The following is an 18124-nucleotide window of genomic DNA, read 5'->3' as shown; positions in this document are numbered from 1 at the left end:
GGAACAGATGGTGGGGAAAGCTGGCCGGGGAGGGGCTCCTTCGCAGAGCTAATCAGACAGTAACGGATAGGGCAGCTGGGAGGACTGACCACCGAGAGGCAAGCGGCGGGGTAGCCGCAGCCTTCCACGATGTGTGCAGTGGTGTGCTCATCGGCCGGAGAGAAGACCTTGCAACGTCTTTTCCGTGCGGCGGCGGCTGCACAAACTTTGGGGGTGTGTGGCAGGCCTCACCCCAGCTTAAGGGAGAGGGGAGGTGGGGGCCAGCCACTGGGCTCCCTGGGCAGGTGGCCTGCTGGGCTTTGGCTACGTCCTGCCTAGAGGGACTGTGCCCCCTGCTATCCCAAAAATATGCGTCCTTGCTCTCAGTCCTGCCATGTGACAAGGATGCGTGTTTTTGTGTGGTACCGTAGCAGCGTATTGAAGCATGGATGTGGCAATGGGCAGAAACACAAAAACACGTGGGTCTGGGGACTGATCCAGCAAACCGATAAGAAAACTTTATTCTGCTGAAAGGGGGGAGAGCTGTAGGTCAGCACCTTCCCACAGGGTTGGCCCCCTCCAATGCATGAAACCAGTTTTCTAATGTTTTAGTATTGCTCAGACGAGGCACTTCCCTCTTCATAAATGGGAGCTTGTAAGGCATGAATGGAGGTCGGAGCCTTCTGATCTTGAGTCACATGAATAATTTTATTCACATAAGAAGATCAATAGGATTTCTTGTGCAAGTAAGAGGTAGTCATGTGCAAGAGGATTATGGGGTCATGGCCCGTGTTGATGACTGTGAGCTTGAAAGAGAAATGAAAACTAATTTTTATCAAGGAAAGGGGGAAATAAAATCCTGAAGTGTAGCAAGGGAGACCTGACCTGTTACTGTCCAGGTTTTTTTGATCAGGATATGTGATACTTTTAAAGACCATTTCAAAAAATGAAATCTACATCTCCTGCATCTGCTTTTTGAACTTTTTTCTCTCTCGTCTGCAGAAGGTTTATAGCTTGGCTCAATTATTCATTTTGAGCAGGGAGGGGAGGAAACATTACAGGGATTTGAAATAGGTGGTATAACATAGCCATATGCTATTTATGCAGCAGTTTCTGCAATAAATCTGATTTGGTGCTGTCAAAAAAAATATACTTATTTGGTGTAGCAGCACATTAGTAAATGATTGTAGTAGCTTTGAAAGTTGTCATTCACTCTGCTTTACTTGCAATAGAATCTTGCAAAGCTTTTTTTCCCCTTCCTTTTCCCCCGAGCAACTCTGTGGAAATGTCTCAGTTCTTTGTCCTGCAGCTGTAGAAACTGCAAATATTTCCACAACTGAAAAGAAGGTCTTACTTTAAGGTAATTGAAGTAGGGAATGGAAGAAAGAATAACCTCTATTGTTAGCAATTATATGAATATATAGGCAGAAAAAATCAATAATGTGGGGGGCGATAAATTTCTCCCTTGCCCACAGGTTTTCATAGTGCGTCTGATATTGTTTATCTGATTATACAGCATGTAGATAAATTAGCTGCTCTGCGTTATTATAGGAGGTAAAATATTTTACCTGCCATGGTAAGACCATATGCTGCTTTACAAAGACTGATGCTGAATGATTTGAAATAAATCGGCTCTGTCGTATTCTGGCAGTGCCTTTAAAAATTTCGAAGCTGATATACTTTGTGTCAAGATAATACACAATTATTTAAATATCTTTCTATGTAATCATTTAAATACATTTAATGTGATTGTACAAACATGTAAAGGCCCTTGATGATGCTTAAAAGAGAAAGAAAGAAAGAAAGAAAGAAAGAAAGAAAGAAAGAAAGAAAGAAAGAAAGAAAGAAAGAAAGAAAGAAAGAAAGAAAGAGGAAGGAAGGAAGGAAGGAAGGAAGGAAGGAAGGAAGGAAGGAAGGAAGAAAGAAAGAAAGAAAGAAAGAAAGAAAGAAAGAAAGAAAGAAAGAAAGAAAGAAAGAAAGAAAGAAAGAAAGAAAGAAAGAAAGAAAGAAAGAAAGAAAGAAAGAAAGAAAGAAAGAAAGAAAGAAAGAAAAAGAAAGAAAGAAAGAAAGAATTATGTATTAATTTTGAATATGAAAGTCTTTATAAATCACTTTTTTTTTTTCATTTTAAAGCATTTAAACAAGGTTGGCAATTTATTATCCTATGATAAAAATTACTCAAGGAAAACCAATAATACATTTTCAGATTTTAGTCTGAGATTCATCTAAATTTTTCTTCATGATATTTAAACTGCAACTGGTTACGTTAAATTTCTATAATGATTTCATCTTTTCTACATCGTATCAGGTTGTTGAGGCAGCCAAATTGCTACTGCATGTAGAGTGTGGTTCAGGAGCACTAACAATACTTAAAGTGCTTTGGAGCAAGCAGTGGATTCGGATGAAATACAGGAAGAGACTTAACTGCTGTAGAAAGTAAACATCTTTATAAGGTCTTTGTTTTGAGCCGTTATTATTCAGCACTAACAGCAATAAGTTTATGCATGTATATAAAATATTTACTTTGATCTCATTCAAATTAGATTTATTTGTGTGACTAAGGACAACAGGATCATTATTTAATTATTTGAACTGTAAACATCTTTCAGGCACATGTAGGCACACTGCTGAATTTTTTGCTGAATTTGCTACTGGAAAAACTGATCTGAATTTTATCTTCATTTTTTACTTGTTCCATGGCTTTTCTCTCAAGTACATGTGAAAGCTTGTTTTCATAATAAGCTAAAATGTACTTTTTCTATCAGCACTTGGTATTTGTGAACTTAAAAATTTTTTGAAATTGCCTTGTTCTTTCAAAAGTATATTTGAAGTTATTTATTTTGTGCAGACATGATGATTGCTGGTTTTTTGTTGTTCTGTGCCAAATTTTGCTCATTAGATTTTTGCCTAGAAAAAAACCCCAACAAACAGCAGAGAACCCAAAGGGTCCTCAGCTGGGGACTTTATCAAACTTGACATTGAAGAGCATCAACTGTAGGTCGTCATCTCCAGAGGAGGTAGCTAGTGGATGGAGGGATGAAGGAAGATCACTGAGCATGCCAGTTTTGGCTGCCTGGTTGCTCTCCTTACCCCCTTGCTCAGTACCCTTGTGCCAGCGACTGGTCAGGGGAAGGTGGGAGCTGGGAGAAACCTGTCCTGAGTGAGCAGATGAGCTCTGCTGTTGCCTACTTGACAGGGCTGACCTCCTTGCTTGCCCTGGCTGTGCTGGCAGCGTGGCAAGCTTCATAGTGCCGGTGTTGGTTGCCTGGGTCTTCCTAGTGGTTTGAGTATCGAACTGCATTTGTGTAGGAAAAGGAGCAACTGTTCTTTATTAGCTTCTTCTTGTTGTTCAGTTGCCTTCTACAGGGCTTAAATAAAACTGGGGAAAAAAAGTTTCTTTGTGGTTAGGTGGGACAGGGCTGCATCTTCTTTTTGTTCCAGAGTTGTTCTTCTATTTCCAGTGCTTTTGTTTACCTGCCAGCGACTTCCGATGGAAGAAGATAACCTCATCAGAAAACATTCCCTTGCAAATACAGGGACTAATCCTAATATAAGTATATATTATATATAAGGGATAATACATATCAGTATTAAAATATTATTCAGCTAAACTTGTTCAGCATTTGTCAATTCAATTTTTATTAGAGTCAAATTCAGACCTAACATAAGTATAACTGCGTATCTGCTAATGAGATTGGATTACCTCCTGGATTTGCTCCCAGAAAGCTTTATTTTAAATTCATTTTTTTGTAGAAGGGTAATAAAAAGGGTGATTTGTTATAATTGCTTACAAAACTTAAAAAATGTATTTATTTTTTGGTACTGTATTTGATCTTGGTGGGTTTTTTTTTAAGAATACCCAAGGTATGCAGTGAAACTGAAAGATGTTTCTTATTTCAGAAGAATGGCACTGTTGAGGAGGTTAGTTAATAATTGAGAAGCTTGTGGTTATCAGAATGTATTTCTGAAAATAAATATGGGCAAAAGAATTGCTAAAAATAATATATCCTGTTGACAATATGAATTTAGTCTCAGCCCTGACAAAGAATCTTTAGAATTTGTCTCAATGTGGAAGGCAGTATTTTAACCAAGAGTTGCATATGTGTGTTTTTGCAAGGCTTGAAAATAGGACAAAATATTCAGGATTTTTTTTTCTTAAACAGTGTTGCATTTGAAACATCAGTAGGTAAGTTAAAAAAAAAAGTTGCAGATGAAATAATTTACAGTGAATGCTGTTGACTGCTTTAAGGTTTTACTGTAAACTTACTCATTCAGCTGTTCACTTTTTTTTTTGCATTTTAGTCAATACCTTTGTTACACAGTGATAAAATGAGACTAATATTTTATTTGTACTATTTTTTTAATCCTTTCCACTTACTTGCATAACTGAGCAAGTCTTTGCAAGAAGGTACACATACACGTATGTGAAGAAAAACACAGTAGCTGTTGGAGTTAACAAATTATGATTAAAATCTATTCTTTTGCTTCTGTATTATTTCTCCTGTACCCAACACTGATCTTTGCAAATACGGGACTGTAAAGAACTTCCATCTTCTGCTGGTTAGCAGAAGTGGATTTAAATCCACACCGACAGTTCATTTGACAATGACCTTGAGGGGCTTTGCTTCTTGAAGAAGAAAGCAGAAGCTTGCGGTAAACAAAGTTCACTTCTGACAGATGGATTGAATGACAGAAAGGTTGCGAGTGCCAGAATAGCCCTGGCAGAGGAGGAAATGTTCAGTGGAATCCAACAGGAGAGGAGGTGTGAACAGGTGCAGGGTTGCTGACGGAAGGGGAACCAGATGGAAGGAGCCAGAGCCAGTTTATTTAAAGGAAAAGGCAGAAAACACTGAAAGGCTGTGCGATCAGTGGCTAAAAGTGTGCATGGAAGAAGGTAAAAATTCACAAAGCAAAACTGCACAGTGGGATATCTAGCACTTAACATAATGGTAGTAATTTGTGAATTTTGTTTTAAAGTTGCTATTGAAATATGTTTCTCCCTTACTCATGAGAGCATAAGGAAAAGAGATTTATAACCTGAGCAAAAACCAAAACCCTCAACTGTTATACTGCCTGTCCATTATTTCTAATACAGATGTGCAGACAGTTACAATCAGAATAGTACAAAAATTATGCCACAGTTGACCAAACCAATAAAAGGCATATAAGGCTGGATTTGAATATTTTTACGTACCTGTTCATATCTAGCTCTGTGATATGTGGGTAGATAAATATGTATTTTATTGGGATGTTTCTCTAATATTCAAGGAAATCAGCAACAGTCAAGCACAATATCATGTTAGTGCAGTATTTCTCATCTTTCTTGCTTTTGGTCACAAGTTTTTCAGTTTGCTGGAATATTTGGTTTCTTGCTGTAGGACAGGGAAAACGTCTAGCTTACCCTACAGCAAATTCCCTCCAAGTCAAATATTGTCTTTCAAACTCTCATCCTGAAGAATGCTTTGTTCTGTCAAATTGTTCTGCTTCTTCCCAAGCTGTTTGTGTGAGACTTGGTCCTTTGGAGGCAGAGAGAACTGTTCCTCAGTTCTTCTCAACTGCAGCAATAGTTGGAGATAGTTATCATTGGCCTGGTACTTTTGACATTGTTAGTTTAATTGCAGGTTGGGTGTCTAAACCTACTGTCTCTGAAAAACGTAGGTGGCTGTTCAGCAGTCCTCTATAGCGCATCTGTGATCTACTGGATCATTCAGCTGTGCTGATCTGATCCGGATCAGGTGTGAGTACACAGTCACTTTCCTTTTGAATTAGCTAGAGCATGCTATGCAGTGTTTATGCTGACTTTATGCCAGCTGCAGTAGGACAGATGATACCTGATTCAGCATAAAGCTTGCTGGTACAAAGTTAACGTACCAAAAACATTGTTTTTTTGAACTAATTTAAATTGACAGTGTGAGTTCATAGCAGATCAGGTCTCTGCATCATTTAGCTGCATCATTTTTTGATTCCATAGTAGGAGTCTGACAGTTGGATTTACTGTAGTAGCAAGCTGAGCCTTGGAGTACAGAGTCACAATTGTTTGAGGCTGGTCTAAGTCTATGCTGCTGTTGAAAAGGCAGATTGTGCTTGTATGTGCCTATGCCTCAACACGTGTTGCCAGGCCTTTGCTCATGCTGACACTGGAAGACAGGTACCTATATGATCAGGTGGTTCAGGGAGTTAATCAGATGGAAAAAAATAATTTGTTCTTGCAGAACAAGTTGCATGAGTGCTTGTTATAAGAGTATGAAAAGAAGGACTGTACCTTCTACTGGCAACGTCACCTTAGACTGGCTTATATCTGTCCTGAAGCTGCATCATAAGAGACTGTTGGTACCAAATTCAAGAATTGCCATAAGTCAAGAAAATTACTCATTTATTTTAAGTATAGTGAAAATAACTGTCTATACAGAATAAATGCCTGTAAAAAGCTCTATGGAAAGCAAACATTTAAGCATATAGCCATTTTTAAAAGTGGCTAGTGGAACAAAGAAGGAATATTCCAGAGAATGGAGTGCAGTACTGTGGAGTGCTTAGGGCTACATACTAAGACTTCACAAAAACCATTTCTCCTCATGTTGCATCTTCTCTTGCAACTTCTACTCTGTACTTAATTGTCTGTTTCTTTTGGCATTTATCAGCAAAATAGTTCACAATCTCATGGTAATAACCACTGCAGGTGATAGCCACTGCAGGCTGGGTGTATGTGTCTTGCTGGCAGGACTTATAGATGTGCCAGAAAAATCAGGTTTTGGTTCTAAATCAGTACATCTGATCTAATATGAGATGTTAATTACTGTTAAAGACACTTGTTTTTTCTTCTCTAACAGTGAAATAGAGGCCAGTTAATGATAATATTTTGCTGTGACTTGGAAAGCAGAGAACTATTCCAGACTGAAAAGTAGTTACTGTCCATATTGAGGAACTCTTGGTTTTCTGTATGTATCTTTTGAAGTCATAACACCAAAGGAATAAAATAATGTTACAGGCTGAGTGTTTGCAAATTCTGTCTTTTATGCTGAATATAAAGTGAGTAAGAAATCCAATCCTTTACTTCTATCTCATAGATCTAATAACAAAATTATGGTTGTATTATACCACCAGTTACCTATCTACTCAAGTTATCTATATTCAAGCCTTTTTATATCATACAGACTTTCACAGGAGTAGCAAACTCTGTCTCTCAGTTCCTATGCCCCTACAACTTTTCTTCTTTCTGCTGCCCATCAGTATCTCCAGTTGGTGGTAATTTTGAAGTAGTTTTCAAGTATGGCATATACTCAAAAACAGAGAAGGAATATTCTTCATGCACAGCCATTAATGTGTAATATCTTCTGATGCCTCAGGTAGGGTGTAAAGAGCAAAGTGGAAGTTTTGGACTTTGTATTTTGTTGTTTCTGTAGACCTCCTAGTATTATATAAAAGTGCAAATAAAAAAATATATAATACAGTGTAAATTTAAAAAAGTTAAAAGGTTGTTCCAATGGTGTAGCTGCATTCTGAAGAGAAAAAACTGGCAAAAAAATTCAGTAGGAACAGGAAAGTCATATGCACTGATTTCCTTTTCAGCAAAGTTGAAATTCTGAGGAAAAAAAATAAATAGAATGTAGTATAACATTCTATTCTACATAGACTGTAGTATGTAATATAGACATTATTTGGATTCTGGGGATGAGGATACAGTTGGGTAATTGGATAATGATTTGTACTGTGGGGAAAATAGTTCTAAGCTAATTTGTCAAGTAATTGAAGTTAGTCTCCTGACAAAGCTGGAAATGTGGACAGAGCTTAATCTTTTATTGTTTTCTCCAAAAAAAGTTTTTCTTGTATTTTAAGATGTTTTTGTGAAGTAGTAGTATCCTGACCAAGCTGTCTTTTCCAGTGTTTTCTCTCAAGCAGGGTAGTAAAAAGTTCTGTTTGATGGGTTCATTAACATACTTTAAAGGTATTTCTACTGAAAAGTTATTTCTGTAGCATCTTCTGGCTTTCCAGATCCATGTTTAAAGAGCTGAATAACTATAAATGTTTTAAACCCTTGACCTGTACATATCTTTTTAAATTACTTGTAGTAGTTTCTGTTTTACACAGTTATGAGAAAAAAACTGATATTTCATTATTCTAGGAAATTCTGTATCTCTCGTTTAATGTTCATAGGCTCCTTCACTTTAAAAACAAAAAATAACTTTTTTTAGGTCTCAGTTTTATCTAATAGGACCTCATGCATCCTCAGCAATGATGCAGTCCTCCAGTTCTACAAATTAAATTAATAATTAGGTCTCTGCAAAATCAGACCATGCAAATGTAGATTGTACTGAAGCTCACCAAACACAGTGTGCTGGCTGGGGCAGTTTCCAGAAACTTGAGCTTTCCACTGAGAAGACCTGGCAGCCAGCTCCAGAATCAGCATCCGTCAGCTCCCAGAAACAGACATAAAGAGCAACTCGGTGGGTAATTCCCACAATGGGATACAGGAAGGGCAATTTTTCAGCTCCTTGGAGAGGTTTAGAGAAATGACCTGATCATGATTCTTTTAAAAGGTATTTCTACATAATTCTTGCACAAGCATGCACGTATTCAGGTTTTTTTTGTGGTTTTTTTTTAACATAAGAACGTTCATTTCATGCCGATCCTTCTGCCCTGTAAAAGCACCAAGAGCTGTAAAATCCAGCCAATCCAAACATGCTGTGGTGGATTTACACATGCACTGGAAAAATCAAAACCTATAATAAAATAAGATGGAAAAAAATGTACAGTGTTTTATAAGAGGAAACAAGGGAACTCTGTTCAGGAGTGTCCTCAGTCATACCAATCCCAAGTATTAGCAAGGACGTATTAGATGAAAATACATCTAATAGGCCTTACAAAGGAGGTCAACCAAAACAATCAGTGCTAAACAAAATGTTCCCAGAATCCTGACTTAAGGAAAAAGGAGAAATATTGTGACCTTGAGTCTTCTTACTGCTTTGATCCAAACATATGAGCAAAGTACATGCTGTAGAGCTCTGTTAATTTAGAAAGTGTGGAGATTGATAGCTATTAATCAAGATGCACTTGAAACCAGTATTCACTTATTTACCTGCAGATTTTGGGGTCTTACTGTGTTGCATTTCCTTACCTAAATGTTTGAAAATACTAAGACTTCAGATAGCGTAAAATAAAACTGTGTAAACACGTTCTCCATTTTAAGTATCTGAACAGGACACTGCAGTGCTGTTAAATTGGAAGGCAGGTCAAAAAGCAGTTTTAGGAGTTCTACATTGATAGAGAAAATTACTTAAGAACTTCCCTGGGAAGCATGACTTCTTGGTAAATTGTATCTTTTTCATATTTGCAGACAAACCTTTAGGATTGTCTGCTGACCTGAAAAAAGCATGAGCCCTTCTGTGTATGACATACTTATGAAGACACATATGGAGGACACAGGGAAGAAACTTGTGAAGTGTTCCGACCCAACATATGATCTTATTCTATATACATTCTTCTATGACCTTTATCATTGAAGAATTTAATTACTTAGTAAAATAAGAGACTGCAAACATTTTTCTTATGTTTCCCCTTACAGAATAGGGTAGGTATTGTGACCTCTTGTTTCAGATTTTATTCCTTTTTTTTTTTTTCAACTGTGACTTGCTCTGTGGGTTTTCTTTTTTGTTTTGCTTTCTTTCCCTGTAGCTGGAGAGAAGAGCAAGGATATACTCTGATTTTCCATTCTTCCCTTGACACTTGTAGTTGAAATGACAATATGAAATAACCTGTTAAAAGGTGGTTCAAAAAGCTGCTTTTAATGGACAGTCCACTACACCTGTATCATTAAAAGCAGACTGCATAAGACCTTTCTGGGCCTTTGTATCCAGAGCTATTGGCTATAATCTTTATGGATCCTAATACACATATGCTTTTAAGTCTTGTTTTCAAAAGTGTTCTAATTTACTTAAGTGCTCCAAGGCCACATTTTGTTAAAGATACTGGAAATTAAGTGCTTGGGTGCCTTCTCAAAACTGTTTTGCAATTTGGTATAGAGATGCTTGTGCTACACATTTCAAAAATAGTGGGAGAGAAAGCCTATTTTCTCTGGAAGAACTGAGGGAGCTCTCAGCTGAGTGTTTTCCTTCTTCTGATGTGATTGGTTCTGCAGTAGCTTGTAGTGCTGGCCCACTTCACTACCTGTTGAAGTGGTCTGTGCTCAGCCACTGAGTCATGTAGTAGAAGCATAAGTGTTAGGCTCTATTAGTCTCTTGCTACACAAGTGCAAGTATTGATGCTGAGTATTGATGAATGCCGAGTCTGGTCGTTCTTTAGACCAACAGTCTTGATAGTTCAGATACTTCAAACATTTAGAAAACTAAATGTCTTAATAATTTATGAAGTCCAGTTTAAAGTAAGCATATATATGAAAGCCTAAACTTTTTATCATTACATTTTAAACTATAATTACAAGAAATGAAGATGTGAACAATAAGGTTATTATAACCTTTTGTGTGCCACTGAACTGAGATCATTGTTAAGAGTATTTTAATTTGTCCGGTTAAGTTCATAGTCCTCACTAATGGGTCCATTAGCTTTTTATAAAATGCTACATGTTGATCTCATGGAAAAATCAACATAGGAAGCCTGGTTGTTTCACATCATAGTTGCTTTGTCAGAAGACTTACTGGCAACCTCCAGTGAGAGGCCTAGTTCTACACTGAGACACATCCTGTGTTTTTTCATTTTTTATTATTACTTTTAGCCAAGCAAAAAGACTCTTGCAGAAATGCCTACTGTTGAACTGTGTTGTGAAATTCAAAGTTTTATCAATCTATGTGCTGTTCTTTTACAGTCAAAAATCAGTGAGCTATTATTTATGTCAAATACAACTTTCACATCAATAGTCTTTACATCCTTCCTTTACCTTTACTGTGAAGCCATTTGGAAGACAGCAGTCTTCTATTGAAAATGGATCTGTGATCCATTTTTTGTTTGTTACTGCCGTGAAAGATTTTTTTAAATTAAATTTAGTGGTTCAAATTCAGGTAGCATACTTCTATGTTAGCTTTGAGGTCAAAGTGTATTTTCACTTTATTTTCAGAAAGGATTTTTTTAAGGTTTGCAAACACTGACTGTTTTGTTCCTTTTCTTCTGGTATAAGCTGCGTTTTACCATGCCCTTAGTTTTGTCAACAGTGTTTAGAAAGTTTAGCTTTCAGCTACTGCTAACTGATAACCAGTTAATTTACATAGGTGAACAAGTTAACTAAGGAGGCTACTCTTGACAGCCATAACTAGTTCAAAATAATCAGTGTTTAGAACTAACGTCGCTGTGAAAAACAGGGCTCCGGGAGAACTTGAGCTTGACTCGACGTGAATGAGTTGTTGGTTACTTCTGACTTTATTGCCCAAAAATGAAAGTCAGCGTTAATTCAGTGCTTCTACTTTAGTAAAACTGATCAACAATCCATAGCTTTTATTTTTCTTAAATCAAGCTCCCCTTATTTCACAATTGAGAGTCATTGCAAATAAGCAGGCAGTGTCAGACCTTCTAGAACTCCTGCACTGTCAGCGGGTTGTAGCAGGAATATTACCAAGTGTCCCTGAAATCTCTCGGTCCACCTTTTGCATGTTGTATCCATTGTGGGGGTTTTTTTTGTTGGTTTGGTGTTTGGTTTTTTCTTTGTATATGCGAAATGTATTAAGGAAATTTTCCAGAGAAGGACAGAGAGATTTAACTTAGAAAGTGTCAACTAAAGGTGTGTCTGGCCACTCAGTTTAGACTCCAGGAGATCTTTTTGTTCCTCAGCAGCTCTAGGTATCTCAGATATTGCTCTTTGTGTAATGCTGGATGTATCTCAATCTCAAGGATTTTTAGGTGCTAAGAGTCAGCCTAGTCAGCTACCCTTCTGCATAAGACTTATCTATGTTTTCCTAGTCTTATAGTTGAGCTTTTATCTGCTGTGTAAATTTGTCTATTTTTCACTCTCAGTATACACTTCAGCCATAGGGAACTCACCATGCATCCATGGTTTCTTAGCTCCTGCTGTTTTGCTCTGGACAGTAAGTAGCTTGCTTTTTGGGAGGGGTCCCCTTAGCAAGAGAGTTGGTTTGGTGGCAGCAGATTCTCCATTTATTTTGAACTTGCCCACTAGCATGTGTTCAACAGGAGGGACCTCAGCAATGAGGAATGGAACTTTACAGGTTTGTCTGAGTAGCTTGGGCTGTGCAGCTTGACACATGCTGAAGGTAACCCCCAGCAGAATACTAGCCAGCCAGCTGTGTGCCAGATGACAGCACAGCACCCAACAGCACACAGCCATTTTGTGTGAGACACTGTTAAATAAAATACTATGCTACAATCACTTCCTTTAGCTGAAAGTGTCTGGGGAATGTGTTAGGTACTGGTGCATTTTTTGAGCAGTCCAGTGCTCATGACCACTGTCTGAAGGTAAAAGGTGTTTGGAAGTGGGGAAGGGGTTTAAGTAGACTGGTTCCCAGCAAATACGGAAAGATTTTTTTATAGTCATGCTTTCCATATTCAGAGCTTACACTTAGAAAATTATGCAAGTATTGCTCCTTAGGATAGCCCCAATATGGTTACGAAGTAATTCTGAGAATGGCGTGTTAAAGTGCAGTTCAATGTATGAAATTTCCTTGGAAAATGTTCTTTGTTTTCTTAACGCCATAATATTCTTGCTATCTAAATGTGTTCTCTGTGTCAAATCATTCTCAGTTTTACCTCAGAAAAAATTGTCTGAGATTTCAAAGGGAGTTTTGCCTCAGGTAGGACTTGCAACATCAGGACCAGGAATTAGTGTAATGTGACCCACCATTTGTATTGCTTTGGGGTAAATTTGAGAGAGAAGATTTAACATAGTGTGTGTCATGCTGAGATATTGCAATATCTCGGATGGGTTATTAGGCACCAATCCAAAGGTTAAGTGCAGCAACCACATGAAATGTGGCTTTATCCTTACATGATCTATGCCCGTGTTCTGTTTTCTAGTCCCTTGAAATAGGTATTTTCCCTGGAATAAAGCAACACATTTATAAGACTTGATTAAAACTTATCCCGAGCTATTAAATGTAGTTTTCGTAGAAAAATGTGTGCATATTTTGTAATTTCAAATTTACAAATCAGTCCTTCTATGTGTGAACTAATTGAAATTTTGAATCTGGATCCTAGTGTGCACTAGATAAATATTCATGACCTTTGGGAAAGTCTAGATATGAATTTGCAGCTTAGCACCTTTTCTAATTTATATGCATTTATCTTTTTGGGGTTTTATTTTCCATGCTTTTTTTTTTTTTTTTTGCTTGGCTTGCATTAAATAAAATGCTTCAATGGAGTGTGGTAGTCTAGCATTTGTTTTGCCTCTGGAGTAGATTGCCCCATCTTGCATATCTGGTCAAGTAAATTGCTCTCTTGCCTGTGTACTTCAATAATAGCGCAGGGCTTTAGACCTTCCTGTACAACCCCACAGCGAGCAGAACTGCAAGGGGCTGGGCCTCTGTTGTACTAGAAATCTTCTCTATTGTAATGATTGCATTCATCTCCTATTTGCATAAAGTAATAGTTAAAAGTTGTTTGGTTGCTAAAGAAAACTCATTAAGCTTTCAGAGAGTAGCTGTGTTACGAGCACTGTGGCAATCACTCCCATTGACTTATCTCCTGCTGGTTCACTGGGAACCAGTCCATCTCAGGGTCAGGTCCCTAAGCTTCAGTGCAGAATTAAAGAAGTAGCATTTAAAAGAAAATGCAAATAATCTGTCCAATGCAAAGTGGATGTTGGGAAACTTACTTATGAAAAAGAAGTCTGTTTAACATTTTTTTAAATAAAATCTCATTTTGTCTGAAAGGCTAGTTTTTGCTCAGGAAAGAGATTGTATTTTTGATCCATTTTCCACTAGTCACTGGAGAATGTTTGACATTGTGAGAGAAAGGTCAATTTGTATAACCTGAAGTGGGAGGGGAATGTTTAATGTGAAAAGCATGGCCACTTTTTTTTTAATTATTATGAATTGAATGTTCTGCTTTGCCTTTTTAATTTATCATCTTCAGTATATTATTTTAATATTTTTATTTTGTATTTGTGGGTTTTTTTATAGATTGGAGAAAGAGAGCATTCAGCAAAGCAATAGCAATAAAGCAAAGGCCCGAGCCCTGCAGGCCCAGCAAAGAGAGCAGGAGCTGACACAGAAGTTGCAGCAAATGGAGGCCCAGCATGAGAAAACTGGTAGGTGGAAGGGAAAGATTAGAGCCTGGGCGCTCACTCACAAGCCAGGCCCACGCCTTACTGTGAAATGACATCAGGAACACCTGTAACCTTTGGCTGGCCGAAGGGAGCAGATGCTAACTACACCGGAGATTCCGAATTACATATTAGTTAGCGTTTAAAAGAGAAAATGGAAAGTATTGCCCACTGTCTGTTGATTTCAGAGTGCTGCTCTCACATCTGTTGCACCATCTGGATTATGAGTTTATTTACCTGTGTTCAAGAAACGTAAAGCTGAGAGAGACCACAACAAAGTAGAAAAACAAAGGGCTTGTTTTTGGCTGGATTTTCAGGCACACATGTTATATAAAGAAAATAGCATCAGAAGCTCTGCGGGAAATGCTCTGAGCTTACAGTTAAAGTCTCCTGAATAGCATTGAACAGTTCCCACAGTACACACATTATAGCTACTCTAAAAGCTTAATGAGTTTGCTTCGGCATCCAAACTGGAGAAAAGCTTTAGCCATTAATCGGTTCTTAATTCACTGTCGCAGCTGGATGTAATTCACTGGCTCCAAATTGATATGTTCCTTTATTTAATCTTTGCAGCCTCAAACATTTTTAGCATTACCATGTGCCCCCCCACACACCCTCAATCTAGAAGAAGGATGTTTAATCCCTCGCATACCTCAGCTTCTCTTAATAGGAGACTTCATTGCATTGACTTAGCTGATCAATAACGTCTAACCTTTAATCTGGAAGTAAAATCCTTTCAAACAAACAAAAAAAGCCTTTTGTTATTGCCAAGTGCTATGCCAACAACAGTAATAAAGGTGTATAGTATAAATAAAAGCATACATTTTTAGAGAGGAAATCTCTAACTCCTGAGCATGGAAAGGAGGAGGAGCTTCACCTCTTATGGAACATGGTATATTCATATGTTTAATAAAATATTTTTTACCCACCAGTCCTGCAATACCTTTAGAAAAATTATTTACCCTGTATTAATCCTCAGCAGTGTCAGATAATACCTGAGGTAGCAGGGACATGTACATCTGTCATCTGATTTTCTGCCTTATTTTGCAGCATTATCACAGTACTAGAGGACCTTTTTGTGTGTTCAGGGAATGCGAACAGCTACATCATGGCTTCTGTCTACACAGTAGGAAAAGAATAGAAGCTCTCAGGACCATTTTTCACTACTCCAGCCAGCACATCTGCCTATGACCAAGTGTAATTTTGCACAAGAGATGTATAATTTACTCTCCTGGTGCATAAATTGTCCCAGTATACAAAAATGAAACAACATAAAGGCTGAATTTGTTTTTATATCTCTCTAGTAGAATTAGAAGGTGTTGAAAATTATAGTAATTTATTATGTATATAAAGAAACCCTTGTGTATTATGACCCTACACGCATACAAGAGATTTGGTAACAGTAGTCTCTCTTTCTCTCATTTTAAAAGCAGAAATCAGTAAACATGATTTTGCAGTATCTTCTATTTAAAAGAATAAAAGGTTTGATTTCTATGTCATGAGTTTTAGTGCAACCCAAACTGATAGTAGCTGAAAATTAATTTATAAAATGGTTTCACTTCAACTGCCACTGGACGGTAAGTCTATATCTTATCATTAAAGAACAAAAAGACATTAATCAGGATTGCAAGACCTTGTGAATAGAAGAACTACTTTTTAAAGGAGAGAATGAAATGAGTCTACAGTGTGTCTGGGTTGCCCGTGTATCCTCTGCACCAGCTGAGTAACCAAAAGGCTGCTAAGGCATGTCTTACCCATTTTATCCTTTCCATAAATATAGATGAACTTCCAGCTGAAAGGCAAAATCACCACATTAGAGATACAGTTTTTGTGGTGATTCTTCTCATACAAGATCTGATTCAGTGGCAACATCACTTTAACACAGCTTTTATTTAGTGAAGGATGATGTCATAATTCCCTGTCCAAGTACCTGAAATTTAAAAAAACATATCAAATCCAGAAAGATCCAGAGGAAATAAATAAGGAATATATGGGGGTTTTTTTTCTAAGTTATCTGAAATGCATGTAATTGTAAAATAAATTTCTAGTTTTATTATTTTTAATTTCTAGTAAATGAACTGGACTCATTGCTGACCTCCCAGAATACATTCATAGCAAAATTAAAGGAAGAATGTTGTATGTTGGCAAGGAAGTTGGAACAAATGTCCGAAAAGTACAGGTTAGTATATTTATCTTATCCTGTCTGCTTTATTATTAGGACATGCGTTTTTGTATTTTAATATTATTATTATTCAGCTTGTCCCAGTTATTACACATGATCTTAATTTAAGATACACCACTTAAGAAACATGGATGGATTTTCATCCAGTCTAATTCTAATTTTCTACTTTTCAGATCATGTTTCCAGCTATTACTTCAAATTTCTTAAACAATTCTAGTGTAAAAACTGCATACTATTTTCTTCCTGATGTTCATTTTCTTGATATGAAGAGTGGGAAATTGTTAACATAGCTACCATTCAAGTTCATCTGACATTATATGAAAAATACTAAACATTTGAAGTTCACAAAACTGTAGTTGGTTGGTTTAATTATTTATTTAAATCTCCATTCATGATACTACACACACTGAATAATTATCTCTGAAATAATCACCATAAAAACTGCTTGTCATTGAAGCTCTGATTCTACTGGCACTTTTTATGTGGTGCTCTTTTTAAAATGAATAGCAGGTCTAAATGTAAAGTCATTAAAAATCAGGAATAGAACAGAACTTGGAAGCAATAACCAATTTAAATGCAGAAGTATGAAGGTATCTATTTAAAAGTTCTATAGGACAGGACTATCTTTTTTAAAAAATAAATAAACTAGGAATTTTGTAGTTGAATACCAGAAAATAATTTGATTTTATACTTTTAAGTGTTAAAATAGCCCCTATAGAAACCTTCTGCCGAGTTCATATTTAGAGTAGTAAACAGGACTTAAGTGAGGAGTTGGCATTCTGCAACTTCCATAAATTTCATGCAAAGTGAATTTGATAATTAAGGATAGGATTCATCTCACATGGCTTATGTGAAGTAAGGGAAACACTCAGCAAAGATAAACTTGGTTTTCAAGATAGGATTCTTCTTCTGCTGGGTGGATTTAATAATCCCGTTGAGATAACGTAACAGGGGCAACACTCACTCAGGGGGAGAGCTAATTTATCCTAACATTTCCAGGACTGGTCAAAGGAGAATGATGTAAATGGATGACAGACTTATCTATTTAAAAAAATATATATATACGATGCTTCCCACAGGTATTGCCTCCACTACCCATCCTACTTTCCACTGGAAAGGAGGAGTTGACTAGCTATTAAGTGTCTGAAAGTTGGGAGATTAATTCCATCTTGTGTTTGAGGAAGAAATGAGAAACTTGAGGAAATGTAAAAGAACTTCCCTTGCAGACCTTGCGATGGGTACTTGAGAAAGAAGCCAACGGAATTTTTCTTCTGAAATAACAGAGCTCTGCTGCTAAAGTAATACAAAATCTAAATAGATTCAAATCATATTACTATTATTCCAGCAATGAAAATGCACACAGACTTTGTTGCTAAAGCTCACAGTCACAGACTAGTAACTGTAAAAGGATGAAGGAAAGACAGAAAACATACTGTGAAAACACTATTCTCTGAAAATAAATACCAGAGATTGCCAAGTGTTTTTCCACCTAGCAGCATCAGCTGACTATGTCAAGTACCTGAAAAAGGGAAAAGGAGCCCTTGTGGATCTCCAGGACATGGTATATTTTGCACAAGAAGCGGTATGGAAGAATGTATGAGAACAGTTCTGAGAAGTGGCCCTAAAATAGCTTGAGCTTGTCTTCACTGGAGTGGGAGCTGCTGCAGTCAGTAACAAGAATGGAGAAACAGGTAGGGACAAGGAAAGCATGTGAAAATGAGAACAGAGAAGTGGAACTGGAGATG

At 37.1% G+C, this 18124-nt stretch overlaps 1 protein-coding gene across 1 annotated transcript in view; it reads left to right on the top strand.

The window, feature by feature from the left end:
* Positions 1-18124, top strand: part of SDCCAG8 (serologically defined colon cancer antigen 8) — a 101281-nt gene that overhangs the window by 42255 nt on the left and 40902 nt on the right. Inside the window, 2 exon segments of the mRNA XM_010004620.1 lie at positions 14055-14182; positions 16268-16376. Coding sequence (XP_010002922.1) covers positions 14055-14182; positions 16268-16376 — 237 coding nt within the window.

The sequence above is a fragment of the Chaetura pelagica genome, unplaced genomic scaffold (assembly GCF_000747805.2).
Source record: "Chaetura pelagica isolate M959 unplaced genomic scaffold, ChaPel_1.0 scaffold278, whole genome shotgun sequence".
Lineage (NCBI taxonomy): Eukaryota > Metazoa > Chordata > Aves > Apodiformes > Apodidae > Chaetura > Chaetura pelagica.
The sequence above is the reverse complement of the archived record's forward strand: the minus strand, read 5'-3'. Positions and strand labels throughout refer to the sequence as shown.